This window comes from Heliconius melpomene, chromosome 7 (genome assembly GCF_056956725.1).
Source record: "Heliconius melpomene rosina isolate 202511_hmr_F chromosome 7, ASM5695672v1, whole genome shotgun sequence".
Classification (NCBI taxonomy): domain Eukaryota; kingdom Metazoa; phylum Arthropoda; class Insecta; order Lepidoptera; family Nymphalidae; genus Heliconius; species Heliconius melpomene.
In genome coordinates, this window is record NC_140395.1 from 584,848 (window position 1) to 606,076 (window position 21,229).

At 37.3% G+C, this 21,229-nt stretch overlaps 1 protein-coding gene across 1 annotated transcript; it reads left to right on the forward strand.

Annotated features, from left to right (window-relative positions):
• The first annotated feature begins 263 nt into the window (after positions 1 to 263).
• Positions 264 to 21,229, forward strand: Hmgcr (HMG coenzyme A reductase). The gene is made up of 2 exons (XM_085187696.1): positions 264 to 403; positions 18,324 to 21,229. Exon 2 carries the CDS (start codon positions 18,352 to 18,354, stop codon positions 20,857 to 20,859), a length of 2,508 nt encoding a protein of 835 aa, XP_085043822.1. The 5' UTR covers positions 264 to 403; positions 18,324 to 18,351; the 3' UTR covers positions 20,860 to 21,229.

The following is a 21,229-nucleotide window of genomic DNA, read 5'->3' on the forward strand; positions in this document are numbered from 1 at the left end:
AATCTTTGTATCATAAACAATAAACAGCCAGCAAAATATTACCATATTATTGGGAACATTATTATAATTTTACACATGTAACATACTGTACATATGTTTTTTTAGATTCACGCTGTAAGCCGTGCACGACGACGGCAGTATGTTTTTTTTACATAAGTATTTTAATTCTAGCAACACTGTATCAATCCTTTCATTGATCAGTGGCAGTGTCTGCCTTGGTTCTTGGTTAGTCTGTGTACGTCAGTCCACATAGAAAATGTCTATAAGTGTGTCAAACCATTTTAATTTCACAATTCACAAAATTTAATGCGTTAGTAGCGAAAAGTCGCTCGCGTCCGACCGTGTTCTTTAAAAATAAATTTAACATAAATATAATATCGGAATAATTCAATCAAACGACGGGGTAAGTGAGAAAGTTTCTATTTATTTTTTCCAAAAGTGAAATTTTTCACGTAACACTTAGCAATAACGTTAGTTTTTTCTCTTTTGTATTAATATTTCTCAAATATTTCTCTTATTTATTGAAATATTTTATGGCGCGTTATATGTTTATTTCTGAATTCTATAACTAGAGCATATTTAATATGAAAAAAGCAAATAGATAGTCTACAAGCAGGTTGACCAGTCTATTATTGCGTGCATTTCGTTCGTTTTTACTTGTTTTGTTAAATAACATAGTAATTCCTAAACTATGCTTGCTGCATATAAGTCATAAGTAGCTAAAAAGTGAAATTTTTTTGATCATGTATGTCATTCACTCTCTCCTCACGACCTTGATTTTTTGGCACACTTTTCAAGTGTATCAGTAAATATTTCACTTAAAATACTTAAACAGTTTGAATGATTGGGTAATTTTTGTCTAAATATATTCTTATATATAAACAACAAAACACACTCCTCATTTTCCTCTTCTATGTTTAAAAATAACTTTTTGTTTATTCTTTTAAACTCACCTTATTTTGTTATTTACATGTAAACTTCCTTTAAAATCTAGAACTAAATTGAAGTTTTTAATTAATATATAAAGAGATAGATAAAGCCTCAAATAATAATGATCTTTTACTTACTATATTATTAATAATTAATGTATTTTTCAAAGATTATTACATGATTAATGTATACTTTATTATTTATCATACTATCTTGCTTTCATTAAAGTTATATTTTACATTATTTTGTATATTTTTTGTTTGATTTTTTTATTTACAATAGTTGATTTTTTTTTATTTTGACTATTTAATTTTTAAATGATATTGAGACCTACCTAGTTCCTACTTTAATCTTATTATTGTTTTGTTTTTTTTTTATATTTGTTAAAAAACAGTAATAGATTATTATTAGTATTTAAAGTAATAGCAATCCTGCTATTGCTATTATTATCTATAATGCAAAATATTTTGTTTTTAATCTGAAACTTAATTAACTAATGAAAAAACTAGTACTTACTACTACTACTGCTTACTCTGATACTCTGTTCTCCATACACCGTCTATTTGCTAATAGTCTAATAGCTAATAGTCTTGTTCTAATATATTTTATTAAAAATTGTGCAATAATAATAAAAAAAAATCAAATACATGCAGCTAAAAGTAGAGTGTATTGTGAAGTTGTATCTCAAATGGTAATTAATTTATCTGCATTATGAAAAGGATTACAATCAAAGCCTCTAGTGAACCTGTGACCTTCTAGTATCTAGTGCATCTTCATTTAGTAGGCCAATTAATTGATTCACTTTTGTTTCAATAATTGAATTTAACTAACATAATTGTGAATAAATCATGATTCTATTTTAAAAAGCATTATTGTAGAATATATTTTGATAGTTTTTTTGTTATGATAATGATGATAAAGGAAGGTCATTATAGGGGAATGGGTGAATGTAAACACAAGAGTTGTGGTTAGGATTCACATATGTGATATTTTTTAGCTTTATGCTATATCCTGCGCATTGCAAAGGGAACCTAGGAACACTTCCGTTCTCCACTTTCCGTTGAATTTTGGAGGAATTGAGAAGCGGAACTCAACACTGCAGTTTGCGTTTTTACCAGAGTGAGATAATGAAAATATCAAATATTTTATTTATTGAAGTGGTAATTGAATCCACAACCTGTTGAGCTTACAGTCATCTGCTTTTGCCCCATGAGCTACAACTGGCTTTGGAAAAATATTTTTCTTTTCTCCGAGTGCGCATTTTATTAGTTAGGTATATAATCTTTAATATTATAAAATATTATTTACGACTTCAAAATCACTTTCGCCATAAAGTTGTCATGTACTGTACTGGTGTAAAAAAATAATACTTATTGAGTTAAAATGCAGCTAAGTTGCGGAAATTATATGTATTATGTTTTATTACTTGCTAGCGAACCGCTTGCGGCTTCGCCCGCCTGAGCTACGAAATTATCTGTTTAGTAATGTGAATTGCTTTAGTGTACTAATATCCTAATGCCATTATCATCTTAAACATTTCTATACTGTTCCCCACTTTCCATGTTCAGCGGGCGAATTTCACCTCCGGGCGTCGTTTGTTACCAGAGCAATGCATTTCCACTAATGGGAATCGAAGCCGCAGCCGTCGATCGTGTTTATCATGATAAGTCACACGCTATGCCACTGCGCCGCGACGGCCTCATGAATATCATATCAAATGCGTTTAACTCGTAGTTGTTCGTATTTAAAAACTCTTCGAAAAACGTCCACGATATGTATCTATGTATGAAGTAACTCCATGTTGTGAATAATAAACTTAGTTTTTACGTCACCACGCCAAGTGGTACCTATACATATTTATACAGGATGGAATTGTCAGCATCACTTTAAATGAAACCACAGTAAAATTAAAATTATCGTTTTAAAATAAAATGCCATTTGTAAAGTATAACATAAACACGCACACACTTACCTGTCAAAGCGGCAACGTCGCACACGTATGTGTGCGTGGCACGAAATACAGGTATGGATAACAATCGTGAAATTAAAAAAAAAATCCCACGTCCAAACTGTTGAGGTACCTTGATTAATTTCTTTAGCTCTGAGTTCGAAATATTTTACCCTATATGCAGTTTCAGTAAAAGGAGCACTGCCTCTTCCAGCCTGTATAATCAAAACGTATTTGTGGTACAGATGGTATAGTCGAAATGAACGTCGGTGGTTGTAGGTTCGATTTTTGAATTAATTTGTAAAATAGTATTTAAAAAATAATAAATGAAGCAAACTTATTTGAAAAATAGTAAGTGAAGTAAGTACTGTATGTTTTATGTGTCCCGTATAAATATTATGCTAATCAGTTTGGTGCTTTTTGTATAGCACTTACAGTAATGATATTTAGTTTTTGATTTTTTTGCCCATATAGGCACAGTAGAAAATGAACTCATTGCCTACGCTAAACTGCGTTGAACGCCGCTGTTGACTGTTGTACTATTACTATATACCACATGCAGTTCTATAGAAATACATCTCATTAACTAAAGAAACGGCTGAGAAGAGTTTCATGATAACGTGCGATAAGCTCTTTTGTTTCCGCAATTGTTACTCAGTGTGGCGCCTGTAAACGCGTTGGTTGTAGGTTCAAATCTCCACTTGGGTATACGATCCCAGCTCTACTAAAATTTAGCGTGAGTCTTAGTTTAGCTTTGTGTATGGTATGGATAGCGGGAGTAAACGTCACCCCACGAGGCGCGGGTTCGAGTGTGCGTATCTAAATGCTTAACATTTTTCTTCATTTAGTTTGTGAATAAAATTTTGTGCATTGTTATATTAATATAGAAGTATAGATTGCCTTTGTATCATCAATATCTTCGAACACTTTGGATTTCCCCTTTTTAATACTAGGAATATCACTATGGGACGATGCGTTTCATTGAACAAGATGTATGACGTCATGTAGATCTGATGATAAACGATTTAATTGAATTTGAATGTGCTAATTATTTCGCAAGATGGAAAGTTTTGAAATATTATTAAATATTCTCTGTGCACTAGATTCTCTCTGCCGATCCTGTTATATGCTGTGAAATACAGCGTGAACTTATAAAAATTATTTTTTCCGTTTTATTCCATTATTCAATTCCCCGTTTTCCGAACAATCCTGCTTGCATCGCGTGTTTAGTGGCGGAACTCAACACTGCGTTTCATTTCCTCGACTAGGATTCGAACCTACGACCTGTCGCGCTTAGAATAGTAGCCACACTCTTGGACCTCTGCGCCACAACTGGCTTTAATAATGTTTATGTTCCTATGTTCCTAAAAAATAAAATACCTAAGCCGTCGAAGCCCACAGGCACAGCATCGTTGAAACTTTAAAATACAACAAATAGTGTTAGTTCAGTCGCTACATTGTCCGTCTGTAGCCTGCATAGACTGTCTATTTGAATAAGAAACGTATTTAATCTTCCAATCACGTATAGCGTCTCGTAGGCATTCTGTATGGTTGGCATAGTTTTGTATGTAAAACCGATGACGTTTTGAATTACCACGGAATTGTATAGTGGAGCTAGTGTGTGCCCGTAGGTTTGCCCGCGTGGCCTGTACCAATGCTTATAGCTGTTTTTGTAAAGGTGGATGTAGAAAAAAGTGTTTTCTTTTAGCTTCACAACTATCCACAGCGTGGAGCTAAAAATGGTAGATAGAGAAGTAGGAAGGTGGGCAGAGATAACCTAGTGTTAAGACACTCCGTATTTCGGTCAGCGCTAAATTTTCGAGATTTTCCGTGTTGAGTGACGGAACTTCTCGCTACGGTTTGTCTTTTTTTTTTCAAACTAAAAGTAAATTATTTTAAAATATATTCATAACTAGTAAATTTAATTTAGTAAATTTACATAAAATTAAATAATTGTTTTATGTTTAGTTTTCAAGGAAAAGTGTTTAGTAACTAAGAATAACGAAAAAGCCGACCAGGAGCGAGTCGGACTCGTGCACGAAGGGTTCCGCACTATTATCTATAAAAACGACGAAAAAACATTTGTTGTATTGGAGCCCCCTTAAATACGCCCCCTGCTTATATAGAGCGAACGTTGTGTAACTTGTGTAAATTTTTACTAAGTTATGTTTGCGGGTAACTAAAAACTTATATTTTATACAATATTATTATTGTAACAGTTTTTTGAAATATACCTATTAGCTACTCGCTTAGCGTGCTCGTGTAAAAGAGGGTAGATATAGGGGAAAAAGACAATAAAAGCAGTGGAATTGTGTCAAACGGGGACAGTCGCTTGTAGTAGTCAGTAGAAGCCCTGATTGGAAGGTATCTAGTGTGCAGTGTTGTTATTAAGTGATACATGTCACATATTGTACTTACGTGGAACCTCTATCCGAGTACGTTAAAAACATATAGACGGTATGTGTTTTTGTCGTGTTATTTTAAAAACGCTAACCGCTTCCGATTTCTAACACTATATAAATCATCTTCTTGCCTAATTTCATGGTTCTAGGCCAACGGGAGCTACAGGGAACCCTACAGGTTTTTATTACGATACGTTGACTTTGACAACTCAAGGACTAAGGACCTGAATATTTTAGGTCGATACCTCCACGCGTTCCTGAGCAAAAGGGTCTCGACAAACAGACAGACGAAAAATTGATCCTATAATGGATTCGTTTTATTAATCTTTTGAGGTTCTTATGGAATCCTAAAAAGAGTTAATTAATATAAGACACGTCACGTCATTTTTATGTTAGTAGATACCTGTTTTACGTAAACATCACGTGAAAAAAGTTGGATATGTGTTGTTAGGATAATTAAAAGATCATTTAGATAAATATAAAAAAAATACATTTATTTAAATGGCTAAAGATACCCATTAATAGCTAGATATTATGTAAAAATTATAATGAATGTGTATATTACTGTAAAAGCGACAGGCACAAAATTAATATAATATTTTCATTTTCTAGCTCTGGTAAGTCCGCCATTCAACACGCAATGCCTCCAGAATTAGGCGCTAAGTGGGGAACGGAGTGTTTTAGCACTAGGTTCTCTCTGCCTACTCTACTATATGCGAGATACAGCGTACAGCTAAAAAAGAGATAATAATAATATAATAAGGAATAACGTATAATGAGTCGCAGTCTATTTTGGTATGCATTGCGTTCTTCGTTTTTGCGCCTGTCTTTTGTGATTTAAATGTGTTCGAGATAAGAATTTTTCCGGGAACTTTAGATTGACGTAGGCTTTATAAAGGAGTGCTCACTACTTGTTTTTATAGATCAGAGACATGGAAGTATTTTGAACTTAATCATTCTTCTATGTAGGAAACTGGGCATGGAATCTCCGACATATTTAAGTTACACGCTGTATCCCGCATAGAGGGAACCTGGTGGTAACACTACACAGTCCGTTCCCCTCGTTCCGCCGAATTTTGCGAGGCGTTGCGGTGGCAGAACTCAACTCGGGACTTTTGCAAGGAACAAATGAAAATATTCATAAGAGTGGGGAGCGAACCCACAACGGCCTTTAACTTTTACTTTTTAATCTCCGGAACTACCAATGCAAGTTGGAAAATTATAGTCCATTTATACAGGAAGGCTATGGGCTATATTTCATTTTTGTAATCTTATCGATGTAACCTACCTCCCTCACAATGTGTCATGTGTCATACACAACACTTAGCCGCAAATAAAAATGAGTAGGTATATAAATTCTGTTTCTTTTCCGCTTGAAAACAAAAAAGAAATACATATAAAAGTGGATAACGATGGTAGTAGATACGATTTGGGTCAATGTCTATATATGAGGAAATTGTTAAGAACATTTGCGAGACCTTGATTGAATAATATTCATCGTTTGTTCTTTGACCCGGTGAACTTATTTTTACTCGACTGCTATGGGAAAAAACGTTTAATGTACTTATTTATTCACTTTAACGCTCGTTTCCGTATAGCAGGATAGGTACCCAGTGTCGAGGCACTAAGATTCCCGTTCTCCGTCTAAATTTGAGATATTGCGTTTCGTGTGGTAGGAATCAATGCCGCGTTTTGTTTCGCCTGAACGGGTAAAAGAAAGTGATTTAAATATAATTATAGCTTCGATTCGATCGATATTCGATTGCCACTCAGTGGATTGAAATATTTTATTTATTTTAATTTCCTTGCTCTGGTAACGAGGCAAGCGCGGTAGAGTTCCACCACTCAACGGAATGCCCACGAATTCCGCGGAAAGTAGAGAATGAGGTGCCTTAACACTAGGTTCCCAGCTTTCCTGTGCCTATTTCGCTAGATGTGAGATGCAGCGAGATACTAAAAAATCCTATGTGGAGACTGAACTCACAATCGTCCGGCTTACAATCAGACGGTCTCTTTGCGACACGATGGCTTACATGCATGTATCATGCACGAGCAACGAAAAACGTTGAGCCCACTTCGTAATAGTCGTATTTAATTGCATATTTACTAAGGCGTTGTGCTTTTGTGCCAGAAAAGCCAGGATAACGAGAAGAATACTCTAAGCTGTTATTACTTCCTTTTTTGGGGCAACTCCACCTGGGCAAACGCGAATCGGCCTTGCCCACCGAGGGTTCCGTACAAAAATTGGAGATGTCGAGCTTTTTTTTGAAATTCAGGCTTAACTTAGCCAGAGCCCATTCATTTGATAACTTACTTGAACTAGCGGCTTTAATAACAAATTTTGCCCCCCTTTAAAGGCTATTATTTTTTAGGATTTAACCACAATTGTAAAGTTTTCAGATTTTTCCTGAACTAGTACTACCTGTAGAGGCTATCCTTAACTCTAAAACTAATTACGAAATCTTTTAAGAATCATCATTGCCTTACTCTTACACTGACCTCTAAATATGTGTATACAAATAAAAGCAAACGTCAAGTTCACGTGTAAATTGAACAGGTTACCCTCAGGTAGTGGCCATTATTTAAAATGTCAAGACCACTATTGAACTATGTTTTGCAATATATGTTTTGAAAATAGATTGTTGGTAACAGACAGTCAAACAGATAGGAGGATAAGAAATTACCGGCCGATTATTAAGGCATTGTGTGTTGAGTGCGGTACTCAACGCCGCGCTTAACAGAATGAAGACAATGAATGTGATATTAAGAAAAAAACTACTTTAGGTTTTGCTATTCTCCGTCTCGTCAGAATCTAACGCTATTTTTATCTTTTGTTACATTTTATCAGTAGCTATATTTAGTTTAGTTCTCCATTCTTTAGAAAATGCGTGAACTTGATCACGTATGTTGCGTTTTGAGGTCGGCAATGTAAAAGTGAAGCAATGATGATTCTACAGATTTCTTAACTTGTTTTTGGAGATACAAATTCTTATCATATGTATGGAAAATCAATAAAAATGATAATGTTTCGCCTTGTTCGGCCTGTTCTGTGTGGTCTGGTTGTAATTTAGATATTTCCTGTGCCATGTGGGTAGTTGTATAGAAATATATACTTTCATTTTCATTTTATATCTAACGTAGGTACCATACAACCAATTTGCCGGCGACCAATTGTGTATTATAGGAACATAAATTATTTTTGTTTATTGTTATACACAAGTATAGTTGTAATTTTATTATTATTGAAATATGTGCACTTATTTGAAGAGCTGGTTAGCTTTACATGTAGGTAGGTATGCGTGTCAAATTCAAAATTTCATGATTTGTTGAACAAATTCAATTTTATTAGCATAATATTTATATGAGATGTGCCAATTTGATCCAAAGTCCATGTATATCTAAACTTTTTTTATATGCGCATGTTTCTAAACAAATGATCAGAAATCAAGAAGACACTCCAACTCTAAAAGCGAGGTGATTGTAATCCCGCATATAGCAATGTAGGCATAGGGAGTAAAGACTCCAGATACTCCATTCTCCATTCTCGACAACTCCGTTTTGTATTACCAGAGCGAGGAACCAGAGAGAACCAGAGAGAACTAGAGCGAATAACAATAATTCATCCCCCGAATCGGAATCGAACTCACATCGCTTTCCCACTGTGCAACGATGGCCAGAAGATCTTAGCAATATTAAATACGTTTCTCATATCTTAAAACGGGTAAAAACCTGTCCAATACTAAATAAGGCATGGTGAAAGTTGTTATTCCGGGATGAAACACGCAGCATCCACGCACCTACGCTATTGATTGAAGGTCATCTTGAACGTTTTTGAAGAATGCAGTATATCTATAATATATGATAAACAGTATGATAAAGAAAATCTATTTGATGTTATGCGCAGGACATGGATGGGACAGGATCTTTTGGACTAATTAGGATTGTTTTTTCGTTAGGAAATCCTTTTACGAGTATACCGCCTAAGTGGTAATTCGAGCAGGTCTCAGACCTTCACCGTCTACCCGTCTCTCCACTAACGTGTCTGGCAGGGGACCTAGAGGGTGCCTAGTAATCATTCTATCAAGCCTGGCGGACCTAATTGATGGTGGATAGCAAATTTTATTTATAGTTTTTTAAGAAAACCAGTTATTATTATGACAAATATGTATTAAGTCGTTTCGTCAACGTTAACAAACTATAAAAAAATATATTTTAAAATCACGGCGTTGGTTTCCACCTATCAATGTCTTAAATGGAACGAAAGTATCGTATAAAGTGACTTCATTACTGTTACTTAAAACACATTTTTTTTACATATTGCTCAAATTCAGGTTTCTTACATAACTCTTCCACAGCTTATATTGATATTTGTCTCCGCCAAATATGTAACGACACGTTAAAAAGGTTTGCCTTGACATAGTACAGTGCTATACGATACACCCTAAATCAATGGTATAAAGCCCATAGCGGGAGATATCGCGCGTGTTTATAGACTGGTTTCTATAAAATTACCATAACTATGTGATTTCACCTGTGCCACACGTTAGGGTTGGCGATTGTTATAAAATGCGGCTATATATTTTCTAGTGCATCTAGTGTTATGACACTCTGTTCCTCACATCACGTTCCATATCAATAATGAAACCCAACCGCCCGGTTCATATATTTCTGTAAATATTGTAAATGATGACCTTGATTAATAAAAAAACATATTAAAACACTATTTTCTAAATACAGAAACTTTACTGAGCTTATTAGTCTAATACAGTCGTTCTGTCTAATCTCACAGTACCTTGAACTCAATCGATCTCCTGACGCTCGCTGTTGTTAGGACATTACATTTCCGCGCAAGATGTGCAATTTTTTATAGCAATTATAGAACAATTATGAAGATATTTGTTTACAATAAGGAAATAACTGCATAAAATAACTTGTAAATTGTGCAGAAACTATTAATTAATTAAAATATGATGATATGATCGTCGTGGCATTGTGGAACCGCATTTGACGATTGTGACTTCTATCCTCGCTCAGGGTTATACGATGACTGTATTTACCTACTCTGTACAAAGAGTGAGGCGTTGAGTTCCTCCAATCGGGACGAATGCGTTATGTCAAATGTTGAGAAGATGAAATTAATTAAATAAAAATTAATAAATATAGTGTACAACCCTATGACTGCCTGCAAATACAAATAAATCAAGCAAATGACAAAACGCAATCGCCAATACAATATTGACACGGTTTTTTTCGGCTATTTGTTTTTAACATTCTTCTATTATATTTTAGCTTAATTTTCTATCCTACATAAAGCAGTGTGGGCAGAGGGGGAACCTAGTGTCAATACCCCCGATCCCCACGAAACATTGCGTGTTGAGTGGCGGAACTTAACGCCGTAGTTTATTGTGCCAAAGCAAAGCAATAAAGATAAGCCAATCTCCCATCAAACCGTAACCACCGCGTATATGTACACACTCAGACCCTGTCCCACTGCGCTACGATATGCTAATATTTAAATATTTTTCTTTTTGTAAATTAAACTCGAAACTTCTATATGATTCTTTAAATTTCTAGTTAAAACTAAACTTGACTGTTTCCTAAGTTGCAATTTAAAGCGAAAAAGATATTCCCTATATGAAATTACGTTTGCTATAAATTTCTGGACAAACATACACTTATATTATCTAATTATAACAATATTACATACATAAGTACACGTCAAACTGATAACCTCCTTTTATAAGTCGGTTAAAAACCTACGATTCAGCCTTTGCTTAAATTCTTTAGTTTGGTAAAATCTTGAAATAGATTACTTAAATTTTATGCAAGCGAGCTTAGCCTTCAAAACACTAATGTGTTAAAATGAAAAGAAAACACTATTATATTACTACAGTATATATTATTATCATTAGATTAGCAAATTGAGGGATTAATAAACTACATTCACCTAAAACCAGAAACAGATGCACGCTGTATCCCGCATATAGCAGGAAAGAGAGAGGGAACCCGTTTCCCGATTTTCGAAGCATTGCGCGTTACGTGGAGGAACTGGGTGCCATGCTTTATTTGGCAGAAAAAAAAATAAAAATAAAAATAATCCTTCTACCGAGTGAGGATCGAACCCACAACCCTTACCTTATCTACACCAAGCCCTCCACTATAACAATTGCAGCTTATCAATTATTAGTACTAGTAACTTTTGACGAGTTCCACTGTTCAGGTCCTGGCTCCATCATCAGACCAGCGCGATGACGTCATATTATTGTACATACCTAAGCTACGTACATGTAAGTGGCTATTACCATTGCGTCACATCAGTTTCTTACGTCACTTAATTCTTTTTCATAGTAAAATAAGTGCGAGATACTATCTTCACTAGAAGAACAGTGTCTTAACACAATAATTTTCTCTGCCTTCGTACTGTTTCCAAATATAAATTTTTTTTAGCTGCCCCTGCGCCACGGCCGACCTCAAGATATAATTAGTTGCTTATTTAAGTAAATCCTATGATTAATTGTAATTTAAGACATTAATAACCATTAAAATATTAATATTAAAAAGTATTGTGTCGTTTTTTGTTTGAGTTTTTTACGTACTTATCTTTTCTTTAATGCTATACTTATAGCTTAGGCTTAGGCTTTGTCCAGGGTTTTTGATAATCACTGTATTTCACATTACCACAAAAGCGTGCTTGGAGGAATTTAACGCCGCACCAGATCTTTCTTCCAGATCAAAATAACGAAAATTATTTTTATATATTGTTAGTGTTTATTATGTTACATAAATCCAATTTTAAATCAATTGTAGATAGGTTATTTATTATGCTGATTATTATATAGTATGTAATCCCGCACTTATCAGAGTAGTCAGAGGGAACCTAGTATAAGATACTCCGTTACCCACTTCATGCCGAATTCTGGAGGCATTGCGTGTTGATTGGCAGATCTCAACGCTGCGGTCTACCTCGACACTAGAGCGAAGAAATGGAAATATAAATGTAAATAAATATTTCACTTCCTCGAGTGGGGATTGAACCCACAACCGTCGCGTTATAGTCACTCTCTCTTGTGACCCTCCCTTGTGAGGCCTCAACGTTTTTTTTTAATTTCCGCTATTTTTGGGTCGTTGTAAGATTTTCTCATATAGACTCAAATGAAACTAAAAAAATATGTTTATGAGTCTTTCTTATATATAAGCTTTATTAGAAACCTGAAGTAAAATTAAGTTTTTGTGGAACACTACTGATAATTTAAATAATGTAACAATTTATTAAAATTATTATATGTGTATTTTTTATTTTTATCTGCGAGATAAACAAAAAACAATATTTATTCGAGACGCTCTTTCGCTATGTAAAGATTTAAATATATTCGCCCGAACGTGATTTGAACGTCCTGTCAAGTGTTAACTGCGCTACAAAGGATTCTTTCAGTCAGTAAGTTCCCAGGTTCCCTCTGCCTATGTGCGGGATACAGCGTAAAGCTATAAACAGTTAAATGCTTAATACCAATTATCCTGCCGTTCCCAACTTTCTATGATCTTGAAGATAGCTGCCCTAGAAAATAAAAAGTTAGACGCTGTCTCAGTCTTTTAACTTTCACTGATGAATACTATTGACCTTGATATGGAAAAATGTGTTCTATTTAATAAAAAATGTAGTTTATCTTTACGCATCTTTGGCATTTCTTATTGTAATAATAGCACACTGTTATCATATATCTAATTAAAGTGTTATTTCTCCTTTCTCTATTTTTCAATCATAGTTGCAAAAAAAATCGTAGTTGTAAGATTTTAAACCAAAGATGTGTCAACATGTGAGTGTGTTTCATGGTACCATGAAACTCTGTTATTAAAACTATATCAATATGGTGTATAGGATACTGCCCTTCATCTTATTGCCTCATATCTAAACCAGAGAATCCAGAAGGTTAGTATAAATAATGTAAAATCATCTGGATCTCTTCTAAAGATGGGCGTCCCACAAGGATCTATTTTTGGTCCCCTTTTATCTATATATATATAAAATCGAAAGGTCACTCACTCATCACGAAATCTCAGAAACTACAAGTGCTAGGAATCTCGCTAAGACGGGAATTTGCAATATTCATCCAGAGGATGTCCTGACTAATATATGTCTGATATTTGTTTGTGGGCATACGGGTGCGCGACCCCGGATCCTCGAGCCGCCACTCTTACATCCTCATCCAGTCCGTAAGAATGGTGTCCTAACTCCCCCCTTCCCCTCCCCTTTTCCTTAGCTCCCTCCTTTTACCTATCCTACCCCTTCTATTTTCCTCTCCCCTCGGTTTTTGCCCACAAAGGGGTTTTGGAGGTCAGACGGCAGTCGCTCCATTTAAAAACCGCCAACAGCCACTTAAATGGACCGACAACAAAACAAAAGACTGGGTACGGCTAGGGCGTCGCCGCAAAACGACGCGCAGGCACATCGCCCTACACCTGCGACAAGTGGGCAAGGGCTACCGTGTCATGTACGGGCACGGCTAAAGACGCTAGTACCCAGAAGGAAACTCCGCTTTGCAACGTGGAATATTGGCTCTCTGACCGGACGATGCGGGGAACTCGCAGATGTACTCATGAGACGTCGAGTCCAGTGTGCCTTCCTCCAGGAAACACGCTGGAAGGGCAATAAGTCCCGTAACATCGGACAGGGTTACCGGCTTATATACACTGGGTCATCTTCGGCTAGAAACGGTGTAGCGGTAGTGCTTTCTGAAGAGCTTCAGAATGGGCTCCTTGAAGTTGACCGTCGCTCCGACCGCTTGATGCGAGTGAGGGTACTGATTGAGGGCGTTATCACAAACTTAATCAGTGCCTATGCTCCCCAGGCGGAATGTAGCGCGGCCGAAAAGGAGACATTCTGGGAGCAGTATGAAGGGGTGCTACTTGCTGTGCCGTGTACCGAAGTGGTCCTAGTTGGGTGGGACTTGAACGGGCACGTCGGTAGGGCTGCTGAGCCGTAGAACGTGTTCACGGGAGTTTTGGGCACGGTCTTCGCAATGCAGAGGGAGAAAACATTCTGAGAACCTGTATTGCGTCTGATCTGGCCGTCGTGAATACGTTCTTCCAAAAGAATTCTCAGCACCTTATCACGTATAAGTGCGGGTCCCACTCAACTCAAATAGACTACTTATTGACCAGACGGTGTCATATGGGCAGGGTAACTAACTGTAAGGTCATTCCATGCGAAAGCCTAACGGCCCAACATCGTCTTCTTGTCATGGACTTTAACGTCACTCCGAAGAAGAAAGTAGCCGAGAAACGTAGGCCTCGGATCAAGTGGCGGTTGCTGAATGGACCGATGCAGACCGACTTCCTGGCAGAGGTGAAAAGTCATAATCTTTCGTCTAACACCGAGACTGCTCAGGATGCTTGGGATCGGGCTCAGTCGGCAATCATTACGGCAGGAAGGCGAGTTCTTGGCGTTTCTAGGGGAGGACGTGTCATCGACAAGGAGACATGGTGGTGGAATGACGAGGTCCAGGAGGTGACTCGTGAAAAGAAGGCTGCCTTTAAGAAGTGGCAGGAATCCAACTCTCCTGAAGACAGACTGGAGTACACAGTAGCTAAACGTGCCAGTAAAAGAGCTGTAGCCAGAGCCCGCAGTGAGAATTTGTCAGCATTGTATGATAAACTTGAAACTGTGGAGGGGCAGAAGCTCATTTACAAACTGGCACGTTCCCGGGATAAAGTGACGCAAGATATCGCAAAATGTCTTTGCGTCAGAGATTCCCAGGGCACGTTGCTCTGTAATCATGACTCTGTGAAGGAGAGGTGGAGAAGCTACTTCCAGGAGTTGCTGAATACTCAGTACCCATGCAGTCTTCATCACGACCCACCGCCTAACCTCGGACTTATTGCCCCAATACACTTGACGAAACACGTAATTGCCTTCGACGCATGAAAAAAAGCGGTGGGACCTGACGACATTCCGATCGAAGCGTGGAAATCGTTGGGCTCTCTTGGTGTGCTCATGCTTACTGACCTTTTTAACCATATCTTGAACACTGGTAAGATGCCGCATCAGTGGTGGCTTAGCTTTATTACCGCTATTTACAAGGGAAGGGGCAGTGTTCAAGATTGTGGTAGTTATAGGGGCATTAAGCTTATGAGTCATACCATGAAGCTCTTCGAGCGCATGATCGACCTCAGGCTCCGCCGAGAGTGTACTGTCTCTGAGTCTCAATATGGATTTCAGCCAGGATCGGGCACCATGGACGCCATTTTCGCCCTCAGAACTTTGATGGAGGCATACAGGGAAAAAAGGAGAGCTCTGCACGTGGCCTTTTTAGATCTGCAGAAGGCCTTTGACTGTGTGCCTCGTCAGTGTATCTGTGGTGGGCATTGCGATCCAAAGGGATCCCTGAGGCCTATATTGAGATTATCAGGGGCATGTACCACGAATCCGCTTGTATGGTCAGGACTGCTGTTGGCGACACTAGACCCTTCCCGATTACAGCGGGGGTTCACCAGGGCTCGGCTCTTCTAATATTTTGAATTTAAATTAAAAGTATTTTTTTTATTTTATTGGACGTGCATCATTTTAATTCACTATTCACTAAAGTCGCTGTCTCTAACCCGAGATGAAACTTCATAAAAAAATCCGAATAATCTTTGTTTATATAAATATACTTACACAATACTCAAACGGAAAATTAATTTATTTTAATATTTTTTTTTACATTTGTTGCTAACAAAAAAAAACTAAACGAGGTTTTCAATTCCGGCGAATTGTATATTTTTTTTATTGATAAACGCAACATTTATTACCTAATATTATTTTTTTGCATCAATTAATTAACAGTATGTTGATATATTCGTATTTGCCTGTAATCGTACAAAGTAAATTCAACACATTTTCAAGTATGCAATTTCTTTAATTTGTCCAGTTGAAATTTTGGATAAATATTTTCAGATATATATTGACAAAGTAATTATGCATAATCAGTGTAGTCACGACATCGTTCAATGTAAGCCTTCGGGCGTGTGGTGCGTACACTGGCGCACAAATACACACACCGGCAAAATTAGAGGAACACACAAAAAAAGCATATATTTTTTTAATTACTACATTTTCGTGTATGTTTTTCAGTTCATTTAAGTTTTGTTACTCAAAATGAATATGAGACAACAGAAACTAGGGTTGAACATTATTTATTTATAAAAATACAGACAAAAAATCAAATTTGAGAAATTTTGAATTTTACGATAATTTTTTAAAATCAAATTTTCTTTGCAAAGATTATTAACAATCATTATTAATATCTTGTTTTGCTTCGGCGGGCACTTAATAGAGCTCGAATATGTTTGCCCATGCTCATAATGACATTTTTAATAATTTCCTGGGGCAATTTGCCCCACTCTTCAATCAGCGCCAATTTTAACTCTTCAATATTCCTGGGGGATGGAATTTTCTTCTGTAGTCTTCGCCCAGTCATGTCCCAGACATGTTCTATCGGATTCATGTCTGGAGATCGTGCTGGCCAGTCCAGTTGGGTAATTCCGACTTCATTAATGTAATCACAAACTATGCGAGCAGTGTGGGGCCGTGCGTTATCGTGCATAAATATAAAATCTGGGCCTATATATGGGGCAAAAGGCATTACTGAGGTTCCAAGATATCGGTTTAGTATCTGTGTGCAGTAAGGGAACCGCCATCAATCATGACCAAAGCGGTGCGAGCTGTTAAACTTATGTCACCTCATACCATGACAGACTCTCCACCGTATGACACTGTTTCGGTAAAATTTGCTTGATTATATCGTTCTCCTCGATACCTCCACATCCTTTCCCGTCCATTGATGAAAATCACACAAAACCAGCTTTCGTCAGAGAATAAAACACGACTCCATTCATCTGACCAATGTTGGTGCTAACGAGCGAACAATAATCTTGCAACTCGATGACTTACCTCAAGCTTAGGCTCTTTGGCTGGTACGTATGTCTTTAAACCAACTTCATTAAGCCTTCTTCTTATCGTTCGTTCACTTACACGCACGCTACGCACTTCTTCCATGAGATTTCGGGTCTGAACAGCTGTTTGACGACGATTTTGACGACGTTTGACGAAGTTTGCACCCTTATAAAACGTTCGTCTACGGCATGGTTGCACGGTTTCTGCCTTGTCCCCGCCTCCGCAGATAAGAGCCCGTCTGTCTGTATCGTTTCACATTACGGTGGATCACAGATACTGATACACCCAACATTTGGCTTACTGAACGGCATGTGTGACCTTCCTCTATCAATGTCACAGCTCTGGCGACTTCGGTTGCAGGTAAATCACTCATTTTGTATGCAATACAATGTTAAATCTCCAAACAACAACAACAAAATGAGCTAGGGCCACCATTGACTGCATAAACAAACTTCTTATCGAAAACACTTAAAAGCGCTGACTGTCACCAAACACTTAAAAGGGTATAATTTCTATTGCATTATTGAAAAATGTCAATATGTCACAAAATGTTATATTATACGAGAGTAATAATCTGAATAAATGAACCACTTGTACTATTACCCACAAATTGTAAAAAAAAAACCTTTTTTGTTTGTGTTCCTCTAATTATGCCGGTGTGTGTAATACTTTCCAAACACTTTAAAATATCAATACTAATGTACACAATCGTGAAGTGTAAATTCAGCAATCAAATTAATGACATTTTCACAAAAAGTGCATTATTAACGGCAGTTTGAATATTTAATTACTTTATTTTATGACGCAAAACACGAGCTCCCTTCAGCAATAAAACAAACTAAATGTTAATATTTCTTTAAAACAATTAAAGACAAGGAAGTGCGAGGGTCATCCTCGGCTAATTTGTTATTTTTATGCGTACATGTAACTTACAATATAAAAATGTTGTTTATATCCTTTGTTTTTGTAGGTACTACCTGTATCCTCAGTATTAAAGTTAAATTATGTGTTTTGTATTAAGATTCACAGATTTTTGTTAAAAATCAATCTTTTTTTAGTTTAGTAATCTATTGTTATATAAGTAAAATAATTTAGAAACTCTTGTTCACAGATAAAAGCTGCATTGCAGCGAATCAACCATGAAAGTGTGGGGAGCACATGGAGAATTCTGCGCGAGACATCAATGGGAGGTCATAGTAGCCACATTAGCCTTGTTAGCCTGTGCAGCTAGCGTGGAAAGACATGGCACAGGCACCCGGGCAGAGAGATGTGCGGGATGGGCCCGAGCCTGTCCAGGGCTTGAGGCAGAATATCAAGCAGCGGACGCTGTTATCATGACCTTTGTTAGATGTGCCGCCCTCCTCTACGCGTACTATCAAGTCTCCAATCTCCAGAAAATCGCGTCGAAATACCTTCTCATAATAGCCGGGTTGTTCTCAACGTTTGCCAGCTTTATATTTACTTCAGCACTCGCTAGCTTATTCTGGAGTGAGCTGGCCAGTATAAAAGATGCCCCATTCCTGTTTTTGTTAGTCGCTGATGTAGCGCGGGGCGCAAGAATGGCCAAGGCCGGTTGGAGTGCGGGCGAAGATCAAGGAAAGAGAGTGGGGAAAGCGCTCTCGTTACTTGGACCGACAGCGACGTTAGATACACTTCTAGCGGTCCTTCTTGTCGGTGTTGGTGGTTTGTCGGGCGTTCCTCGTTTGGAGCATATGTGCACGTTCGCTTGCTTAGCGTTACTAGTGGACTACCTCGTGTTTGTTACTTTCTATCCGGCGTGTTTGTCACTTGTTGCTGATTTCGCATCCGGAAGAAAGGAAATATCGCCAGATAGCCCATTTTCTGAGGCTGATTTAAAACCAAATCCAGTTGTTCAAAGAGTCAAAATGATAATGGCTGCTGGCTTGCTATGTGTTCATTTGACTAGTAGGTGGCCTTGGACTAGAGAGAGCGGTATAATGGAAGGATCTTTGACACACGACTTCAAATCAGGATCACACGATAATGTTTTGTTTCACTCTTATGTTAAATGGTTTTCTGTGAGCGCTGATTATATTGTTATTGCCACTTTATTGTGCGCTTTAATAATTAAATTTATCTTCTTTGAAGAACAAAGGAATTGGATCATAGATATGAACGATTTGACAGTCAAGGAAGTCGTTAAAGCAAGCGATAAACCGAAATTCTCTCTCGGCGAGGACATTAAAGCTGAAATGTACACTCAAACTGACGATATAGGAAATTGTGAAATGTCAGAGTGGTCCTTACTTTCACCGAGTTCATCAGCAGCAATGTTGAATTCTAAAAAACGCCCGTTAGCAGAATGCTTAGAAATATATAGATCTGAAGGCATAGGCACTGCATTGAGCGATGAAGAAATTGTTATGCTAGTTGAACAGTCCCATATACCTTTGCATAGACTCGAAAATGTATTAAATGATCCCTTAAGGGGCGTAAGATTGCGCAGGAGAATTATATCGTCGAGATTTCAAACGGAAATGTCCGTTAAAAAGTTACCTTATTTAAATTATGATTATAGCAAAGTTTTGAATGCTTGTTGTGAAAATGTAATCGGATATGTTGGTATTCCTGTTGGTTATGCTGGTCCTCTAGTTGTCGACGGAAAACCTTACATGATACCAATGGCTACCACCGAAGGAGCGTTAGTAGCATCGACGAACAGAGGAGCTAAAGCAATTGGTACAAGAGGCGTGACAAGTGTAGTTGAAGATATAGGAATGACTCGCGCCCCTGCTGTTAAATTACCTAATGTTGTACGAGCGCATGAATGTCGTCAGTGGCTAGATAATAAAGATAACTATGCAATGATAAAGGAAGCTTTCGATTCGACATCAAGGTTTGCTCGTCTGCAAGAAGTCCACATAGGAGTAGATGGCGCGACATTGTATTTGAGATTTAGAGCTACCACAGGAGACGCTATGGGTATGAACATGGTGTCTAAGGGAGCAGAAAACGCACTTAAGCTACTTAAAAATTACTTCCCTGATATGGAGGTGATTAGTCTTTCTGGTAACTATTGTTCTGACAAGAAAGCAGCATCCATAAACTGGGTCAAAGGCAGAGGCAAAAGAGTTGTTTGTGAAACTACAATTTCAGCAGAGAGCTTGAAGTATATCTTAAAAACTGATGCTAAAACTATGACTCGCTGCAACAAAATTAAAAATCTTTCTGGTTCAGCATTGGCTGGCTCTATCGGAGGTAACAATGCTCACGCTGCCAATATGGTAACAGCAATTTTCATAGCTACAGGACAAGATCCAGCACAAAATGTCACAAGCAGCAATTGCTCAACCAGCATGGAAGTATGTGGGGAAAATAGAGATGACCTCTATGTAACTTGTACCATGCCCTCTTTAGAAGTTGGTACAGTTGGCGGTGGCACAGTACTTACTGGACAGGGTGCCTGTCTCGAAATTCTAGGCGTCAAAGGAGCTGGCGCTCGACCAGCGGAGAACTCAGCAAGACTAGCTTCTCTTATTTGTGCGACAGTCTTAGCAGGAGAATTAAGCTTGATGGCAGCATTAGTAAACTCTGATTTGGTGAAATCACACATGCGACATAACAGATCTAACGTGAATGTCCAAAGCGTTTCAAATGATCTTACACTAAAAGTCCCTATTTTATAACACTATAACACTGATAATATAAATTTGACATATTAAAGATGAGAGCTATTTATTAAATACCAAAAGAGAACACACTGCCAATAGTGTTGTGCCTGGAAGCAACAATTATTTGGCTGAATCGTGTTAGGTCTTAGAAGCTACTAAATAAATAATTGGGATGTAGAAGAATGATGGATGTAGAAAAAAATATATGTTACGTTTTAATAGATTTATAAGATGGGGGTAATAATCGCACCTTGTGGTAAACCTCAGTGAATAGTTAAAGATATCCAATACATTTACTAAACTGCTAATTGTTTATGTGAAATATAGAAATAGAGTTTGCCTTTATTTGTGGTTTTTTGTAATTATATTTATTTAAAAACTTTAA

Excerpts from the sequence above, each read along its gene's own strand:
- Hmgcr (XM_085187696.1), top strand. The coding sequence starts at position 18,352 with ATGAAAGTGTGGGGAGCACATGGAGAATTCTGCGCGAGACATCAATGG.